The sequence below is a fragment of the Camelus ferus genome, chromosome 5 (genome assembly GCF_009834535.1).
Source record: "Camelus ferus isolate YT-003-E chromosome 5, BCGSAC_Cfer_1.0, whole genome shotgun sequence".
NCBI lineage: Eukaryota > Metazoa > Chordata > Mammalia > Artiodactyla > Camelidae > Camelus > Camelus ferus.
In genome coordinates, this window is record NC_045700.1 from 45,614,758 (window position 1) to 45,633,768 (window position 19,011).

Consider the following 19,011-nt stretch of genomic DNA (forward strand, 5'->3'; position numbering starts at 1 on the left):
CGTCTAATATTAATCAAGTTTTTTTCTTTCTGATTGTAGTCATAGCAATGTCGTTTACTTAGCTCTACCAAATCAGACCCAGTATCAGCCTAATTTTTTTGTACTATCAAGTAGCTTATTTCAGTAAAGGCTTATTTCCAAACTTTATTATTGTTACCTTGTTTTTAAAATGTTTGTGTGATTATAAGTTTAGCTTAATTTTGACCTTTTTAAGTAGAAATCATGACAGATTGGTCTATATTCCAAAATCATTAGGGTTTTCTTTAAGGGACATTTATTAGTTTTTAGGATGGATTGAAGATACTGTTTTTAGGGTTTGTTTTTTTTTAATTGTCTTTTGAAAAGCAGTTAGATAGTTAGAATACAGACTTCCAACCAGATTGTTAGGGGTTGAATCCTGGCTTCTCAGCTTATTACCTCTGTGACAAGTTATTTAACTCCTGTATTTTTTTTTTCTTTCTTTATCAATTGAAGAAAATTATAGTACCTATCTCATGGAGTCACTAGGATCACATGAGTTAATGCATAGGATTTCTGATCTCTATGTAAAGGTAGCTCCTTATTACATACTTTAATAAAAGAGGATTGATACGATCTAAAGCAGTTTATCCAAAATGTATGAAAGTGTCATATATTAAAGTGTTTTATATAATGCAGTGTTGTCACCCATCCAGGAATCTTGGAGTCATTCTTCATTCTTCTTTCCCCACATCACCCAGTGTGTTCTTTCCTTAATCTGTCCTGTCCCCTCATTTCTGCTGCTACTGGTTTGGTCCAGGCTTCCATCATCTCTTGCTTGAATTCTTGCAGTAGCTGCTAACTTGGCCCTTCAGTCTCATCCTCAGCAATACTAACACAGTACTATCCTGACACAGTGTCCTGCCTAAAAGTTGTTAGCAGCTCCTCAGCATGGTGCAGACTCCTGAGCCTGGTGATTTCCTTCTCAGTAAAATGGCGAATGGTTTAAAAAAAAAAAAAAGGTTTAATAAGATAAATGTATGTCTGGATAGTAGTGACTCAGTAAACTCTAGTTAATGTTGTTTTTTAAAGTGGGACAATTTTTGGCTTATCTTTCTGAAACTTCCAACAGTTTATTTTAAAATCAATATGTGGTCCATAAATACATCACTGGGTAAGGAAACTCAGAAATGAGCATAGTGGCAGAAGCAGCCAGCTTGAAATTAAAAGTAATGTAATTAGTTAATGATTAAATAGTGAGATGAAATAATAGCACTTAATCTCAATTGTTTCTCTTCAGTTAATATATTTTATTTGTTAAAGAAGTATTTGAGTTTCTACACTAGCCAGTTCTTTATTATGCTTTGGAGAGGGGGCTATTAGTCATAGATCTATATTTACCATCAGTTGACAGAAATTCCATGTCTTCTGGAACCCTCCTTTTAGAGGGTTTGTAATTCATGATTAACATAATGTTTAGGCATCCTTAAGAAAAAACTGTATAGGACAAATTTGGGTATATTCCTTCTACTATTACTTTTAACATTGGAGACTTAAAATTCTAATATAAAGAAATGTTTCAGCTTTCTTAGTCTAACCCGTAATTGTGTTTGTTGCTTAGAAAAAACAGAGAGATCTTGCTAAAATGAGGAAATGTCTTAGACCAGAAGAGCTGACAAACCAGATGAACCAAATAGAGATAAGCATGCAACATGAACAGCTGGAAGAAAGCTTTCAGGAACTTGTGGAAGATTATCGACGTGTTATTGAACGCCTCGCTCAAGAGTAAAGATTACACTTCTCTGTACAGGAAGTTTCTGAATTTCTGTACATGTGTTGTGAAAAATCAGATGATTTTAATTTTAAAATCTTGTAACATTTTACTTACATTAAAAGTTATCTATCTTTAGTCGAATATTTTCTTTTGGAGAGATTGTATATTTTAAAATACTGTTTAGAGTCTATGAGCATATTACATTTAAAAAAGATACAGCTTCTGAAATACCACTGCAATTGCTTCCCTTCTTAAACAGTATAATAAATGCTTAGTTGTGATATGTTAGTGTGTGCTGATATGATTCTTAAATACTTATGATAAACTTTTTCAGTCTTGCTGAAAAACTTTTACTATTTTTAAACTTTTTACTATTTTTTAAACTTTAAACTTTTACTATTTTTAAACTTTTAAACTTTTAAACTTTTACTATTTTTCCTCCCATGCTTTGCTTCTAAGCTTTTACATCTGGCACCTTTAAAACACATTTCTTTAAGGTCTTCCTGATAATTTTGTTTTTCCTATGTGATTTTTCTAAATAGGAATTATTCCTAATATAGATTTGTTTTGTTTTAAATAAGCTCCTGTTAACTGCTTGTTGGGGGTGGGGTGGATAAGAGAGGGAAGGGAAACTAGATATAGCCTAACACCTAAATGTTTGGCATCAAATATTAACTCAAGATAATTTAAAAGTTACTGTAAATATTTTATAAATAATGATAATGTAAGATAAGATAGAAATCAGTTTACATAAATCCAACTTACATACCACTGTTGAAATAATATCTTGTGTAAAACGAGGTATGTATCTGTTAAGATTTGCTACAAGGTTACTAAGATGTCAAAGTCCAAAAAGGAAAAAAAAAAACAAAATAATTGCTTAACATAGTCTTACTTTATTGAAGTAGAGTTAAATAAGTTGCTGGTTACAGAATCATTAAAAGTAAAAACTTGATTTTTTAATGTGTGCCAGTAAGCCAGGTATTGTATAACATCAAAAATGGTATGTAAGTTGAACTTTACTTTTAAAATCTGATTTGTTCAGTGCTCAAGGCAAAATCCCAGCTTAGACAAGCACTATCTCGTCCTTAGATCAGCTTTCCATCAGTAAAATCTGCCAAATATAGGAAAGGCAAAGTAATCCTGGACACAAAATAACTGTGGCTAGCAGCATCCCAAAGGCACTAAAGCCATCCCCTTAAAGTGGGGGTGTTGCAAAAGCTTCAAATACTCTCATCTCAGAAGCTTATATACAGAGATAAGACTTGCTAATTTCTGAGAGTACATTTATGTACATAACTTGTACAGATAGAATGAACCAGTTCAAAGTCTTTCTGAAACTAAAGATTTTGTTTTCCATGTAAATTAGCAGATTTAAAAAATTTTTATTGAAATTCACAACTGATACTTAAAAATGAGTTCTGAGGGAGGAAAATCGGTATAAAGCATCTTTAAACATTTTTTTTTATAAAAATCAGAAAAAGCCAATGTGATATCAAATTGCTGTACTTTTTTTCTTAAACAATGTTCTATGTTCAGTTCATGGTTAAAGATCTCGTTTAGCATTGATCTTTGAGGCTTGAAAGTCTATGCCTTCACTTTGAGTTAAAAGAGTAGAAGTCTGATAGCTCTGCACCTTGTGCAGGGTAATTTGATACCAAGATAGATGTATAGGACCATGGGCTTAGTGGTCACTTTTTCACCCTCTGGTGGTAGCCGTCATCCCTTTTATCATCCACATACACGTGACTATGTACTTGCTGCTTTTACCTTTTCCCCTCTCTTCTCCCCCACTTTTAATTTTTTCCCTATTTTCTCCAAATTGCATTTTCTCTACATGTAGTATCATGTTTCCTTGCTAAGCATCAGTGTTTTTCATCTGTAAAATGAGGTTGTACTAGAATTATCTCAAGACTCCTTCGCTGTCCTGAGATCTGTGCTTATCCTTCTCACATCTTTTCTCATCCCTCTTACGCTTTTATACTCAGATGTGGGTGTAGATGTAGTCTATGCTATGTCTAAAACTATTTTTATAAATCACACAAAATTCAAAGTATATATATGAGTTAGTTTATGTGTAAAAGGAAAAAAAAACCCACTATATGTCCCTGATTATTTCCAAATTGCAGGGGCCTCTGCTGCACTGCAGTCTTGTCTATTCTGAAGATTTATCTGATCCACTGTCATCCTTGCCTACTAGAGGAAAGCTCATAGCAAAGCCCTCAGTGCTATATCAGAGAATTACTAGAATCATAGACCTCACAGGTCAAATGATTTAATTCCTCAAATTTATTCTTAAGTTCTTTTTATTAGAATTTAAAAGCCAGTTTAAGAATATTAAATACTGATTAAATATAAAGTACCCATAGTTCTTCATTCTAGTGAAATTACATTTGTATATTATCTCTATATACATTGAACATAGTAGCCTTTTTTTTTTTAACATATCTAGTGTTCAAAATGCTTCTCATAGATGTGTAATATTTCATGTTGATGTGCCCATATTTAACATTTACCTAGGTTTTCTTTTTATTACAGACAACATTCAAATGAATTAATGTCTTTATGTATATATATTTTTGTATCTGTTAACTATTTCCTTAAGATAAATTCCTGGGAAATGCAGTTACTGAGTCAAAGAGTGGGAATATCTGTATGGCTCAGTTACATAAACATGCCATATTTTCTAGAATGCTTTGTGAATTACTAACAGATACAAACATGTATACTAGTTTTAACAGAATTTCAATGGTATGGGATGTTGATTTTGTTTTTGTCTCAACAGGTATAAAGTCTCAAATTTATATTCCTCTTGCTTAATGGGAAGGCTGGATATTTTTCTGTTTTCGTGAAATTTTTTCCCTGACAGGAATCACCTATTTGATTTTTTAAAATTTGTCTTTTGGGATATACACTCTCTTTTTATAGATGGACAACAGATCCAGAGGTTCACTTGCTTAAAGTCACACTATGAATTAGTGGCAAAGCCAGGACTATACCCTGGGCTCCTGACTTCCACTCCCCCGTCTCATCTTCCATCAAATAGGCCAACCAAGTCTTAAGCATCCCAGCCCAGTAGGCTCTTCCTAAGAGGGGCTTTTCTTCATCTCCCATGGGAAATACCTCCACTTCCATGTTTGCCCTAGTCACTAGATAGATACCCCAGCTGTCCTCTTGTCTTTATTACCTTAGTGGAGCAGGTATTAGGAAAAAGGATGTTTATTTGTAATGACTAAAATTACTGGTGCCTCACCTGAAGTATGGCTTGAAATTCCTCATTTCCTCTTAACATTTTCAACTTTCCAACATCTAAACTTTTCTGTGTTTCCACATGTCTCTTTACACCTTTATTATAATACATATTTCATTCTCCTTGTATTATGTGTTGCAGTGGAGTTACACAGTGCATTTACTCATTGATTTAGAGCATTCCTGATGTATATAAGTAGTATGCACAGAGTACAAAAGTGCAAAAGGGCATACAGTGAAAATCTCCTTGCCCCAGTCCTCCAGAAACAATCACTTTCTGATACCTTGCATATCTCTCACAGATACATGCATGTGTATCTTTTATATATCATATGTACAGATGGTGACCTCCCACATACACTGTTCTCAGACTTGCTTTTTAAACTTCATAGCTTGGAGGTCATTAGACCTATGGCTGCAAGGTATCCATTATATGGATATACCATAAGTTACTCTACCAACAACAATACTATTATTTATGTTGTTTCCAGTATTTCTCACTGCCAACAGAGCTGCAGCGCATGCATATTCTTGTACATGTGCTGTGTGTACATGTGCAAGTATCAGATGAAAGCCTTAGAAATCGTGTTTAGTCTGACCTCATTCTTAAAGTGGCTATTTTACTGTTTACAACAGTTAAAATTATTAACAGGAACTAAGGTTAGAGTAGCTTGACACTGTACCAGTTTGGAATAAACTATGCAAACAAGAGCACATTGGACTTCTCCAACCACCCTTCACAGCTAGAAATAGGAATTATCTTAATGGCACAGTTACTTGAATGCTTGGGCATATAGACGTGACTTTCTTCTTGCTCACTCCTTTTGCCTTGCTTAGCTCTTCTCAAACCTCATCATCCAGAATTGCTCTACAGTGGGGTTTCTCAAACTTAGCATTATTAACATTTTGGGCCTGATTGCTCTTTGTTGTGCCAGGCTGACCTGTGTATTGGCTGGTTAACAGCATCCCTGGCTTCTACCCATTAGATGCCAGTAGCACTACCTCCACCTCCAGCTGTAACAACCAAACATGTTTCCAGACATTGCCACATGTCCTCTGGGGGACAAAAATCACCCTAGGTTAAGAACTAGTACTATATGGGATTAAATATTCATCTACTTTAAGCGCTATTTTTCATTATGTAACATGGACGTAGTACAAAACTCAAAACGAGTAAGAGTATTTGATGAGAAGTAAACTGCCCTCCCTACCCAGTCACCCAATTCACTTCTCCAGAGGCAATTACTTTTACCAGTTTCTCTTTTGTCCCTCAGAGTTAATTACCAGTTTGCAAACATCCGTAATTTTTTGTTTGAACACAAACATGCAGTACTTGGAATCTTTTCCAGTTTAATGTAACTCATCTTTATTGGTACATACCTGAACACTTCAATTCTAAACACCTTGATTCTAAACAGCTGTTTGATAGTCCATAGTTTGGTTTCAATGTGTTTAACCCAATACTAAATGAACGGACATTCAGGCTGTTTCCTATCATCTGCTCTTAGAAGCAGTGCTGCAGGGAATGTGCTTATCTCTACCCCATTTGTGCACATAGGAGTATGTATGCAAGACAGTGATGGAACTGCTGAGTGAAAAGGTATGAACATTTTACATTTTGGTAGGTTTTGCACACATTTGAGACAATAGAGAAATTTGAATATGGACTCTATATGAGATGATATGGAATTTGTTAATTTTCATAGCTGTGACAATGGTACTGTGATTGTGTAGAAGAATGTCTTTATTCCTAGAAGTTACATGATGAAGTATTTAGGAGCAGAGTGGTGACATCTGCAACTTATATTCAAATGGTCCAGAAAAAAAGTATGTTTGTTTAGGTGGCATATCATATGTATATACACATACACAGACATATGTACGTAAATAGGAATAAAGCAAATGTGACAATTTTTTAACTACAGAATCTAGGTGGAAGGGATATACAGATGTTCACTGATTCAACCTTTTATGTTTTTTAAGTTTTCAAAATAAAAATTGGGAAAGAAAAGATACTGCATATATGAAACAAAAGCAATACTATGAAAAAGGAACAATGAATAAGAAAGAGTTCTTAGAAATTTAAAATGATTGTTATAATTCGAGCAGGAGAAACATGGGGTATAAAGTTGAGGAAATTCCCCGGAACATCAAAAAGAGAAAGTATGAGTGAAAAGAGAAATCAGTGTGGGAAATCTGATAGCCAGCTTATTTTTGTTTCAGAGAGGAAAAGCAAACAGATACTATCAAAGAAAGGGAGGATAATCCCTCAGAGTTCAAGAAATTAATCTTCAAATTAGAAGAGTGCACCAAAGGTTGAGCAAGATTAAATCATCATTTAAGGAGCACTTACTATCTGCTAAGTACCTGGAATGGTCATTTCAGTTCTCACAACAACCTTCAGAGGCACACTTGGCATCCTCCTCCAATGATGTGGAAAGAGGATTTCACCCAAGGTCCCGCAGCTAGTAGGTGACAGAGACAGGACTTCAGCCTAAGCAGTATAAGTGACTTGCATTCTTTTTTTTTTTTTAATTTATTTATTTTTACTGAGTTATAGTCAGTTTACAATGTTGTGTCAATTTCCAGTGTAGAGCACAATTTTTCAGTTACACATGAACATACATATTTTCATTGTCTCATTGTTTTTTGCTGTGAGTTACCACAATTGACTTGCATTCTTTACCACTATACCACTTACCTAAAAAGATCCATATATAGGCTAAATTATTAAATTTCAAAACACTGAGCATAAAATAAAGATGCTAAATGCTTTCAGGGGGCAAACCGGTAATGGGAGAGGAGGGGAAATTTAAGCAGCATTAGACTTCACGCTAAAGGATAATGGAAGAATGTCTTCAAAGTTCTGAAGGAAAAGTATTTTGAATGTAGAATCCTATACCCAATCCTATACTGAAGAGTGAGAGCAAAAGAAAGGTAGTTTTGGAAATCTAAGAATGCAGAAAACTTAGTTCACACACTTTCTGATGAAGTTGTTTGTAGATCTATTTCAGCGGCACAAAGGTGAAATCAAAGAGCACGTAAGATGTAGAGTACAAGAAACAGTAAAACTAATCTGATTCCAATAAAAAGAAATCTGAGGATGGCAACAGAATAACATGTCTACAAAAGTAACAGGTCCAACAGAATAAGAAATTATGAACTCCAGAAAAATGAAGTGTACAAGAAAGTCAACTGTAGTTGGCATGGCTTTGAGCAGTTAACTAGAAACAAAAACAGTTCAAATTGGTTGAGTCTGGTCAGACTGGGGACCAGACTGTCTACAATGGGAGGCAGACTGTAAACTTTGTTATTTTGTTTTGTTTTTGTTTGCTTTTTAATTTTTTTTTTATTTTGGGGGGAGGTAATTAGGATTGTTTATTTTTTTAATGGAGGTACTGGGGATTGAACCCAAGAACTCATGCATGCTAAGCAAGTGCTCTACCACTGAGCTATACCTTCACCCTGTAAACTTTGTTATAATTGCATGTTTTTTAAAACTATATATTTGTTACCTTGATATAAAATTTTGTTTAAATAATATTACTATATTGTTCAGCAACTGAAGCACCATATAATTGTCAAATAAAATACAACTGTAAACCAAGGAAATTTTAAGTATGCTTACCTGAAGCAGGCAGGTGGCACCTTTAAACAGTGAGACTGCTCAGTGTGACTTCCACAAATCAGAATTTGCCAAAAGAAAAGACAGTGAAGAGCTTTCTTTAAAATAATTTTTTAAAAAAATAATTATTTTCTTTGGAAATGATTCTCAAAGGAAACATAGTTTACTGTGCACTTTATTTGGCTACCAAAAGCAAATTGTCCCCATCTACAATACCCTGGTTCTATGAATCAACAGACCCTGAATGTAAAACTGAAGCTTTGATATTTTTCTTGTCACAATTTGGGTGGCTTTTCATTAACCCCGTGGAGAAACATAATGCAATGAGAGTGTAACGTGTTTTCATGAATATCTAAAGAGATGTTGTGTGTAAAATGCCACAAGAAATGCCTTGTAAATGTCTTATAAAAATATTCTTTTAAGACCTCCAGGGTTACAATGTCCACAGAAAAGGGATGAATCTTCTCTCCTACGACCTTTCTGGGCCTCGCTAGCTTTACCTTAAAATGGGCAGGGGTAGAGTTCGAGTCGGCTAGATGATCTTTGAAGCCCTCTCCAGTTCTTCAACTGTACTCTCTCTCTTCCAACTTTATAAAAGACCATTTGAAAAACATGCTTTGGTTAGACTCTCAGTTCACCTGGACAGTTCTTTAGACTTTTAATTAGTAATATTGACAGGTGAATCTGTGCGCAAGTACTGGGCTGTGCAGTTTGTTTGCCTAGCTCTCTGAATCCCTCTTTGTGAAGGCTGTGGGGCCACCACAGTGAGGCTTGTGTGCTGTCTGCTGCTAAAGCAGCTGCCGCCTTTCTTCCTTTATCCTTTCTCCAGTAAAGGAAAACGCGGGGATGCTTGTGTGTGCTTCAGATGAGGAGAATGCTCTCCAGACAGGTTATTCTCTGGGTTAAAGTGGATGGGGCAAGCACAGAGGAGCTCAGCTCAATGGGAAGAGAGGTCAAGGCAGCATCTGCCCAATGTTTGTTTCAACAGCTTCCGTCTTGAATATAGAATTTGTTGAGTGAGAGGCGAGGAGAAGAAGTTAAGAAATGCATTTAAGCAGTGGTGCGTTTCTGCTTAGTTTGTCAGCCAGTTTGGGGAGTGGAGGCGAAGCATGGGAGAGGAGAAAGGGACACACAAACCTAGTTTTCTTTTTCTATTATTAAATCCCTTGTTATTTCATAATCTCCACTTTAGAGATTCTTACTGCAGTATATTCTGTGTAACTGTTCACTGACCACGGAACACTGTTTCATGCTTATAGGTAAGAAATATCAAAATCACAAATATTCTCAACCTCTGATCTTAACAGTCCAACTGCTTTCTATATGGACTGGTCTCACACAATCCTCCAGGACCGTATGTTTTTACTCAGACACACTACAGCAAACACAGAACCATAAATCCAGCCAAAGAATAAGCAAAGATGGAAAAATATGAGAAAGTAACCAGGAATGTAGCATCATTTCAGGAGGGAAAGGGAAACAGAACAATAAAAAGAATAATCTTATAAAAGAGTGGAAATACTGGAAGAGAAACAAGGGCAGAGTGAAGGCAGAAGGAAAAGAGAGTGCACAGTAGGCAGCAACAAAAACATTGGTAATACTGTGCATTCCTGTCCTCTTGCATGTGGTTTGCCTAATCTGCTGTCTTTTATTCTATATACATGTGTGACTGGTCATGGTAAAAATAGGTCCCTTCCCTTAGAAAGCTCAGCAAATGGTATATGCATAGAAAAGAGCCCTAGATGAATACACATCAACTCGTTAACAGTGATTACACAGAGAGAGCTTTTCTGGGAGACTTCTACTTTCTATATTTCATATTTCAGTATTTTAATATGTTTTTAAAGAGCACATATTACATACATGTGTAAACAAAAAGGAAAAATCAAAACAGACTTTTAAAAATTTCTAACAATGAGATCGAGAGCATTTTCTTTTCCTTTCTCTTCTTTTACAAATGTGGATTTGAGATGCTAAAGGAAGCATTATTTCCCTTTCACCTTCTTCTTTGCAGGAAGGATTTTAAACAGGTGCAATTTCCTGGGAATTTACATAATTAGAATTCAGCATTTTTCTCAGTTCTTGGCAGCCAGGGATAGCCAAAATCTGTGACCCCTACACGTGGTGTTGCTCCTATGGGGCTTATAGTCTCAAGGGTATTTCTTCTTTCTTTATGGACAATTTTGTGAGCATGTTAGTCTCAACTTTCCAATTAGTTTCTTAAGAACAAAAATAATACCATATCTCCTTGGAGCCTAGAGTAGGCACTTCAGTTTTTATTGATTGACTGATTAATCACTAAATTCTCTTGGAAATTTTTTCCTTTCTTCCTTACTCTGCATAGAATTCTTCGTTCTCCAGGGTGTGTAAGCGGGTGCTACTTTTCCAGGGATTACTAATTGAGAATAGATGGTAGTAGATAATGGTACACATTTTTATTTAGATTTCATGGGATGAATACACACTTCTGCTTTAACCCAACTTCCCTCAGAGCCGGTTTTAAGAAATGAGGTCTAGGAAGCCTTGTCCCTCAAGATAAAACTCAGCAGCCACTGTGGAAAACAGTGTGGAGGTTCCTCAGAAAACCAAAAACAAAACTACCATATGACCCAGCAATTCCACTCCTGGGTATATACCCAAAGAAAACCAAAACATTAATCCAAAAAGATACATGCACCGCAATGTTCATAGCAGCATTATTTATAATTGACAAGATAGGAAGCAACCTAAGTGTCCATCAACAGATAAATGGATAAAGAAGATGCAGCATATATATACAATGGAATACTAGTTAGTCATAAAAATAATGAAAATTTGTCATTTGTAACAATGGGTGGACCAGGAGGATATTATGCTTAGTGAAATAAATCAGACAAAGGCAAATCCTGTATGTTTTATCTTATATTTGGAATCTAAAAGATACAACAAACTAGTGAGTATAACAAAAAGGAGACTGACAGATATGGAGAACAAACTAGTGGTCACTAATGAGGAGACGGAAGTGGGGAGGGACAAGAGAGGGTTAGGAGGCTAAAAGGCACAAAACGATTTACAAAATAAATAAGCTACAAGGGTATATTGTACTGCACAGGGAATACAGCCAATCTTTTCTAATAACTATAAATGGAGTATAGTCTATAAAAAATTTGAATCATTATGTTGTGCCCTTGCAACTAATGATATCATAAATCAATTATACCTCAATGTTTAAAACTAAAAAATAAAAAGATAAAACTCAGATGCAACAGTGAGTAAGGTCTGGGACCACCCTTATCCTCTTCCTTGCAGCCTTCCCACACCTTCCCTCCCTTGGCCCCTGCCACCATACCAAGTGGGCTGCTGCTCCAACAATGGACAGGCTGTTAGGCTGAAGCACTATTTCTGCTTACAAATCTCCCATATCTTTCAAGCCAACAGGCTGGACCAGCTTGAAATGAATGCAGGCCAGACCAGGCCTGAGAGCAACAACTCCCATGGGACAAAGTTTTGGTCTTAATCTACAGCTAAGTAAGCCCTCTCTGGTCCCATTCTACTCTGCTTAATTACACTGCAGGCTGCTCAGGAGGGTGCAACAGGCTATTAGCTGAGCCCACTTGGATTAGGTTTATAAATAGCTGTACATCCATGAAATCTTCAGGCTTTCAATGCAAGAAGGGGCTCACATAGGGCAATCTTGTTAGAAGGGGGTGGGACTTAAAAGTTTCCTTTGCCTAGGAATTATAAGGGCCAGAAAAATGTCATTATACAAATCAAAAATAGGAGGGGCATGAGGGTCACCTACAATTAAATCTGCCTTCCCCTGCCTCCTGGCTTCCTGGCACAGCTAGAGATGAAGGAAACGGGGCACAAGCCGTGAGGAGAAAGCCCCTCGATTTCTCACAACTGCCTCGAATATGACATTACTTTTCCTCAAAAAAACACAGAGCACTGACACATTTTATCTGAGGTTCCCCCAGGATTATCCAGTAACACATCCATTGTTGTATCAAGTGACTGGTAAAGGAAATGATAGGAAATGATATTCTGCCAGCAAGCTGGCTAAGAGAATGCCCTAGAAACTTTCTGCCTGAACATACAATCATTTGAAGCTGGACCCTGACTTTCCAGGGGTCCAATCAGCTACTGAGACAGGTCCCTATTATACAGGCAGATTATGTTTATGCAGAAAGAATGTCCATTTGACTTAAAAAATGTAAATAAATAAAAGTATTTCCTCATACTAAAAGTGAACAAACTGCAGGGTAGTTTTGGAAATCTTCTTAAGCCATAGAGTAGAATGCTAAGAAACGTTCCTGAAATCAAATCAAAGCGCTAAGTTTTCTGATTCAGATGGCAAAACTGAGGAGCAAGTTCAGGAAGGGAGAATGAAGGCATGAAGGTACCTGACTTAAAGGCAAGCCCCATGGAAGCCAGGCAGCCCCAGGGCACCAGTTCCCCCTCCTCCTCCCTCCCTACCCTCCTCTCCGCCCCACCGCAGGCCACAGAACCTGCCCTGTGCCCAGCAGGAAATACATTATTTCAGTTAGTCTTTTGTATTCATACGTAATAACTTTCTTCTATAGATATGTAAGTACTTTAGTCTTTCTTTTACAGTCTACTTTTTAAGCATCTTGAATTACAAGTAATCTTTGTAAGCATTTAAAAAATCTAAACTTGTGAAACAAGTTTCAGGATGATGTATTATAAAGCAAAATTTAGTTTTAAAGGGATTTATTTCATGTAGCATAATCCCCAGAGCATTTTAAAATGTGAATTTAAATTACAAACATTCAATATCTACACTACAGAAACTGATCATTTCAACTTTATCACAAACTATATACAGCTTTTGAAAAAGTTCCGTAGTATAAGTCTATAATAAAATATCATGTGGAAGGAAGAAGGAAAAGCTGACTTTTCAAAAACGAGAATATCAGAATTTCTTTCTTTAATGAAAGATTAAAAGATTTTAAAAGATGCTAATAACACGATCTTTTAAAAACCAAGGTAAAAATCTATAAAACAATAATCACAATTAATACAAATACTTCAACATTGAAGAAGGAGTTTTTGGACACAGAAACTGAAGGTATTAAGAAGTTATGCTTTATTTCTTGAACCCTGGTTTTGAAAAATCATTCAACTTTTAATTCAGGAAACACAAGTACACAATCTGAATAATGGTGGGAGTTCAAACTGGTGAAGTGCCACAATATAATGAACCTTCATTTCACAAGTGGGCAGAAATGGAGTAGAGAAGTGAGTCAGTAATGGTTACTCACCTAAGTCAAAGCAATCTAGTGCCCTGAAAACCCAGGATCACAGATGCTAGATTGCCAGGGATCTTAGATGTCAGAGGTCTAGCCCTCTATCCTGTGGGTCAGGATGCATATGTATCATACATGGATGATTTTGGAGGACACATGCTGGCAGTTCTTAATCTTTCTAATGGCAGAAGGGTGTGATGAAAGATGCTAAGTCAAGGATCAGTGGACAAGCTATCACCTGTGCATGTTCACATCTGCTTTACTTCTAGCTCGTCCTAGCTATCTACATTCTATGCTGAACTTAGTGGGGATTTCCTCACTGCATTCCACTATGTCCTCACAGTGTTTCCTTTTCCTTTCCCTTCTAGTTGCAGGGGAATAAATCGTGCATTTGTTTTCCAAGGATTGGCTGAACTGAATCACATGAACATGTGTTCTGTTTCAGATGTGTTTGAAACTGGGCTTAACTGCTTTCTGACATTTCTCTAGGGACTTCAAGGTCTCTTTTCTCTGCACAATTCCTGACACTCTGTGCTCTGCTGACTCTCAGGCTCCTTTTCTACACTCAGATTATTGGCTTCAGTTACACGGAGGAGTTAAAAAAACTCTTTCTTTGGAACTGGCCTGTGTTTGAAAAGGTGGGGCTTGAAATAATCGGAAAGAGTACTTTCTCATCCTTGTACATCTTATTTACCTCAGTGGAAAACATTTTTTCTTTCTTTTGAGGTGACCCAAAAGCATACAAAACTGGGTCTCCAAGAAATAGATGTGTCCTCTAATGAACTATCCAAATTCACTCTCTTTAAAAGTAAAAATATCAGGACTATGTAGTCATTAAAAAGAATGAGCCCTAGCTAAGTGTTCTGAGATTTGATGTTTTTGATGAGTGGAAAAAGCAAGCTGTAACAGTGAGTATGTGATTCTGCTTAAAAGATTTATACATATTTGCCTGTAAAAGGCATGGAATGACGCACACAGTGGTTGGCTGAAGAGTAGGCTTGTGGTGTGTAGAGCAGGTGAGGAGGAAGGGGACTTAAGCATTTTTTCTTTACTCATTTCTGAATTGTCTGGGTTTTTCACTGAGTGTGTAGTTAAATTAAATTCTTAAAAATTAATTAGGAGACATCACACACATTCACCAAGAATCCTTATCAATCTTTACTGCATGTAAAGTCCAGGAAACTGTTACATTCTTGCTTTGACTGGGTCCACGGAGAGTTCAATTCCTTCACCAGACATTCCTTGATTATCAGGCTTTTTGCTGGGTACCAGGCTACCAAAATGGATAATACCTGGTCCATGATAGGATGGAAATCTGCCCCAGAACGCAGATAAGAACAGGGAATTTGGTAAAAAAATGGGCACCGTCATCACTAGGGATACATCAGCTCCCTCACTTGACTCATAATTGGCCTTCCGTAGGCTTCCTCGTTTGGCAGAGCAATTGGCAGACGTCATCCTCTCATTCTTAAAAGTCAAATTTAGGATTAAGACTACTTAATACGGCTGCGCGAGGTGTCCTTGGAGAAAGAGAAGTCCCTTGAAGATAATAACCACTGTGGTACCCAGAATAGATTTTGCAGCTGCACATAGATCCTGTTTTATCTCTTTTCTCTGCTGAGTAATGTAGATTCTGGGACGCAACGGGGCAGCTGGTGACTTTGAACCAAATTTTACCTTTCAACGGAATCCAGGGAAATAATTTGCAACAAAGTGGCAGACGATGCAAAGTACTATGTGGAACACTAAATTGTGCTTTATTTTTTTCCTCCCAACTTTACGTTTCCATGCACCAAAATGCTGATGCTACAAATATTGGATGCCAGGCTTACCTGACAGGCTTCTTCCATCCCACCTGGGCGCGGGGGCTCAGAGCGAACGCGCGAACCGCGGCTGGAGCCCGCCTCTCGCCGCCGGAGCGCGCTCGGCCGGTCGCGGGTTCCCCTGCTGGCCCCGGTGCCGGAGCCGCTCAGCCGCTGGGGCTCCCGCAGTCAGCCCCCGGCGCGCACGCGCGCTCCCCTCGGGCGGCCTTGGCGCCTCGGGTCTTCGGCAGGGCGGCGACTGGACGGCTCCAACGGGGGGGGGAGGGGGGGCGGGGCGAGAAGCGAGCGCTCGCGGCCACGTGACCGACGCCAACATGGCGGCGCCCAGAAGCGTCCACCTGCTGATCCGTAGAGGTAAGCACCTGGAGGACAGCCCCGCGGGGGTTCGCACTGTCTCTCACTCGCTACGCAACCGGGTTCAAAGGGATACAAGTCCGCGTTCAGACTTGTTCAGATACAAGGCTCGGTGCACAGGAATGTGCTTTCAGTTCTGCGGACACACACGGGCACACACAATGACATACTGCCACAGGAGCAGACACACACGTGTTCATTTGTCAATCGCCTAGATTACGTCACTGTGTGGCATCTATTCGCAGTCACTCCTCGAGATTTATGGGACACTGTTTGAAGTTTTCTTCCCCCACGTCAGTTATATGATTCGTGTAGCAAATTTATTTATTCTGGCTGCGGAGCAACGAACCTACGGTAACTGAAATGCGCTTGGACACCCAGTTGACACAGGGAAAGCAACCTGTATTTGCTGTATCTGGTGGCATGATAGAACATGTCTTTGGGGAAACTTGCACTTGTGATTATTCTCTTCCATTGGCTTAAAGTTAAGAAGAGAAATTATGCCTGGCAAGCTTTCAGTAGGTGTTATCCTTGGGTGAGTAGTGAGATTTTAGTAAATGTGCAAGTACTTTTGCAGGTGACTCTTTGTTGGACTTGAACCTGTTTCTGAATCTCTGTTGATGAGAAGTAGGAAGTTGTTTTAAGAATAGGGGGAGAGGGGAATTAAAATATTTTGAAGGACTATTTTGGTGTCAGCGTGTAGGAACGACAGTCCTGTGAGACAAGTATTATTTTCACAGTAAATAGGTACCGTTTATTTAGTGTCTTTTAAATACATGACACTGTGTTAAGCACCTTACGTATGCTAGGAACCTTTTAAAACTCAGTTAGGTATTACTTTGTTTGCTGATGAGGAAAAATGAGACAGAGCATTAAGTAACATGACTAAGATTGTACAGATTGTAACAGGCAAAGTGGGCATTACAACATGACTGATTTTTTTTTTTAATGATTTATTCCTCTGCCCTTCATGGCATGGTCTCTTCATAGAAATCTACGTACAAAGTTCAAACGAGACAGGACAAGTATGATGAGCGTGTGTGAAAAGTAAAGGGGAAGATGTGTTTAGAGAGGAGGGAGGATGGTAGGCGAATAGACCTTAGTATTTAGGTGTTAGTGGAGATGAGTAAGGAGCCACAAGAAGATTTGAGGTGAGAAGTTTGCAAAGGGAAGGTGATGTAGGCAGTGTTTCTGACTGGTTGGATGAAAGAGTGGAGTACAGCCTTGTGAAAAGAGCACCAATTTACATCTCTTAAGATCTGGGCTCCAATCCAAATTCTATTTACTAATCAAGTTACTTTTTTGTTTCCTCTTCTGACAAGAAATAATGGCGTTTAGACTTCTTTTTGGTGCACTGCACATAATGATGAAAAAGGATCTGGGTAGATAGTCAAGGTAGAGGAGGAACCAAAACACACACATATGTATTACATGCACACATATATATGTATACATATGTGTATAATCTCTTTGCAGATTATAGGTAGAACATATTAATATTTTTTGTCACTTGACAATTTTGACAAATGGTGGTTCAGACAATCTTGGAAAAAGCTATAGAGATGGCTGTAGTAACCCATCCCACTATACCCAGCAAGAGGGTTATCTTCTGACTAGAAGAGGGGGATATTCTTACTAGAAAGAGGGAGGGAAAATATGTCATCAGAAAGAGATTTAGTGGTAGGGAAAGGCTCTTTATGGACTATCCATAGCTGGTTTTACACTGCAGATGGTTTGTCCTATACTACTTGCTCTCTACCCCCAGAGTTGAAAATAAAGGGTAAATTTATGAAGGGTCCTCTTTCCTCTTCTTCCCTTTCACCTTATTTTATTTTATTTTTTATAACATTTGGGGTGGTAATTAGGTTTGTTTGTTTATTTAACGGAGATAAATGGGGATTGAATCCAGGACCTCGTGCATGCTAAGCACACTCTCTACCACTGAGCTATACCCTCCCCCCTCACCCTTTTTGATTGATGTAAATTAATCCATCGTAAATCTTCATGTGCCAGGATTTATCATCAGCATCTATGTATATCTTTCTCCCCTGGAAAATGGGAAGAAGAGATTTTTTTAACCTCTTAAGAAAGGTATAAATTTTCTCTCATGACTCTCCAGTACATTGTTGCTTTACTTACAGTACACCCTTTATATAGTAGTTACCTGCTTCCTCTCACCATCACTAGATTGCTAACTCTTGTTGAGCAGGAACTGTGTCTTATCTTTCTTAACAAACACAGTACCTGGCTCAAAAGCATACTGAATTGAGAGGCTGTTAATACTTGTTCTCCTCTATCATGGGCTAAGGGCTGGGTAGAAACTATAAGAAGTGACATTGAAAGGACAGATTAGTCTCTTGGAACCTAGAGAGCAGGTAGCAAGAGCCTTTTAGGGGCAAAAGTATTCCTTGGTATTAGCACTGGCAGGAAATCTCAGATCAGATGCGTAATCCCTACCCCGGGGCCCCAGGAGCTCTCCCCTTGCTCAGTCTCTCACCGTCAATCCCCGCTTTACTGGAATCCTTGTTCCAGCTCCTGAAGCCACTCCATAAGCCCAGTGAGTATCGGAAGGAATGAGGAAGGCAAAGAAGGGGGCATATTTTCTCCTTTACACTCATGTTCCTTTTATGAGCCAGTCTCTCCTGGCTTGCCTCCTGTTTCTCTGATTTCCCCATACTCTCACTAGGCTCTTCTTCTATTAGGTTTATAAATATCTGTATTCCCCAGATTCCTTTTAAGCCCTTATTCCAGTTTCCTCTCCTTGTTGTCACCAATCAAATTTACTAGCAAATCTATATGATTTTTTAGAACAGTATCCCCTGGAACTGGGCACGAGGCCTCAGTGCCAGCTCTCTGTTAGGCATCATTTCCTAGATGTCTCACAGGCCCCTTCAACTCAACAGGTCCAATGCAGAAATGAATATTGTTCTCCATGCCTTCTGCTCCTCTGCATATAAACTCTGTCTCCATGAATAGTCTCAC

At 38.0% G+C, this 19,011-nt stretch overlaps 2 protein-coding genes across 5 annotated transcripts in view; both read left to right on the forward strand.

Annotated features, from left to right (window-relative positions):
* HAT1 (histone acetyltransferase 1) overlaps nt 1-2,020 on the forward strand; it is a 48,479-nt gene extending 46,459 nt beyond the window's left edge. For 3 of the 4 annotated variants that reach the window (XM_032479687.1, XM_032479686.1, XM_032479688.1), the window contains one exon: nt 1,580-2,020. In XM_032479687.1, coding sequence (XP_032335578.1) covers nt 1,580-1,747 — 168 coding nt within the window. In that variant the 3' untranslated portion in view covers nt 1,748-2,020. The remainder of the gene's footprint in view (nt 1-1,579) is intronic. The other variant, XM_006195324.3, reaches the window with a different exon arrangement.
* Nucleotides 2,021-15,587: 13,567 nt separating this feature from the next.
* METAP1D (methionyl aminopeptidase type 1D, mitochondrial) overlaps nt 15,588-19,011 on the forward strand; it is an 83,140-nt gene continuing 79,716 nt past the window's right edge. The window contains 3 exon segments of the mRNA XM_032479689.1: nt 15,588-15,614; nt 15,616-15,930; nt 15,933-16,029. Coding sequence (XP_032335580.1) covers nt 15,588-15,614; nt 15,616-15,930; nt 15,933-16,029 — 439 coding nt within the window.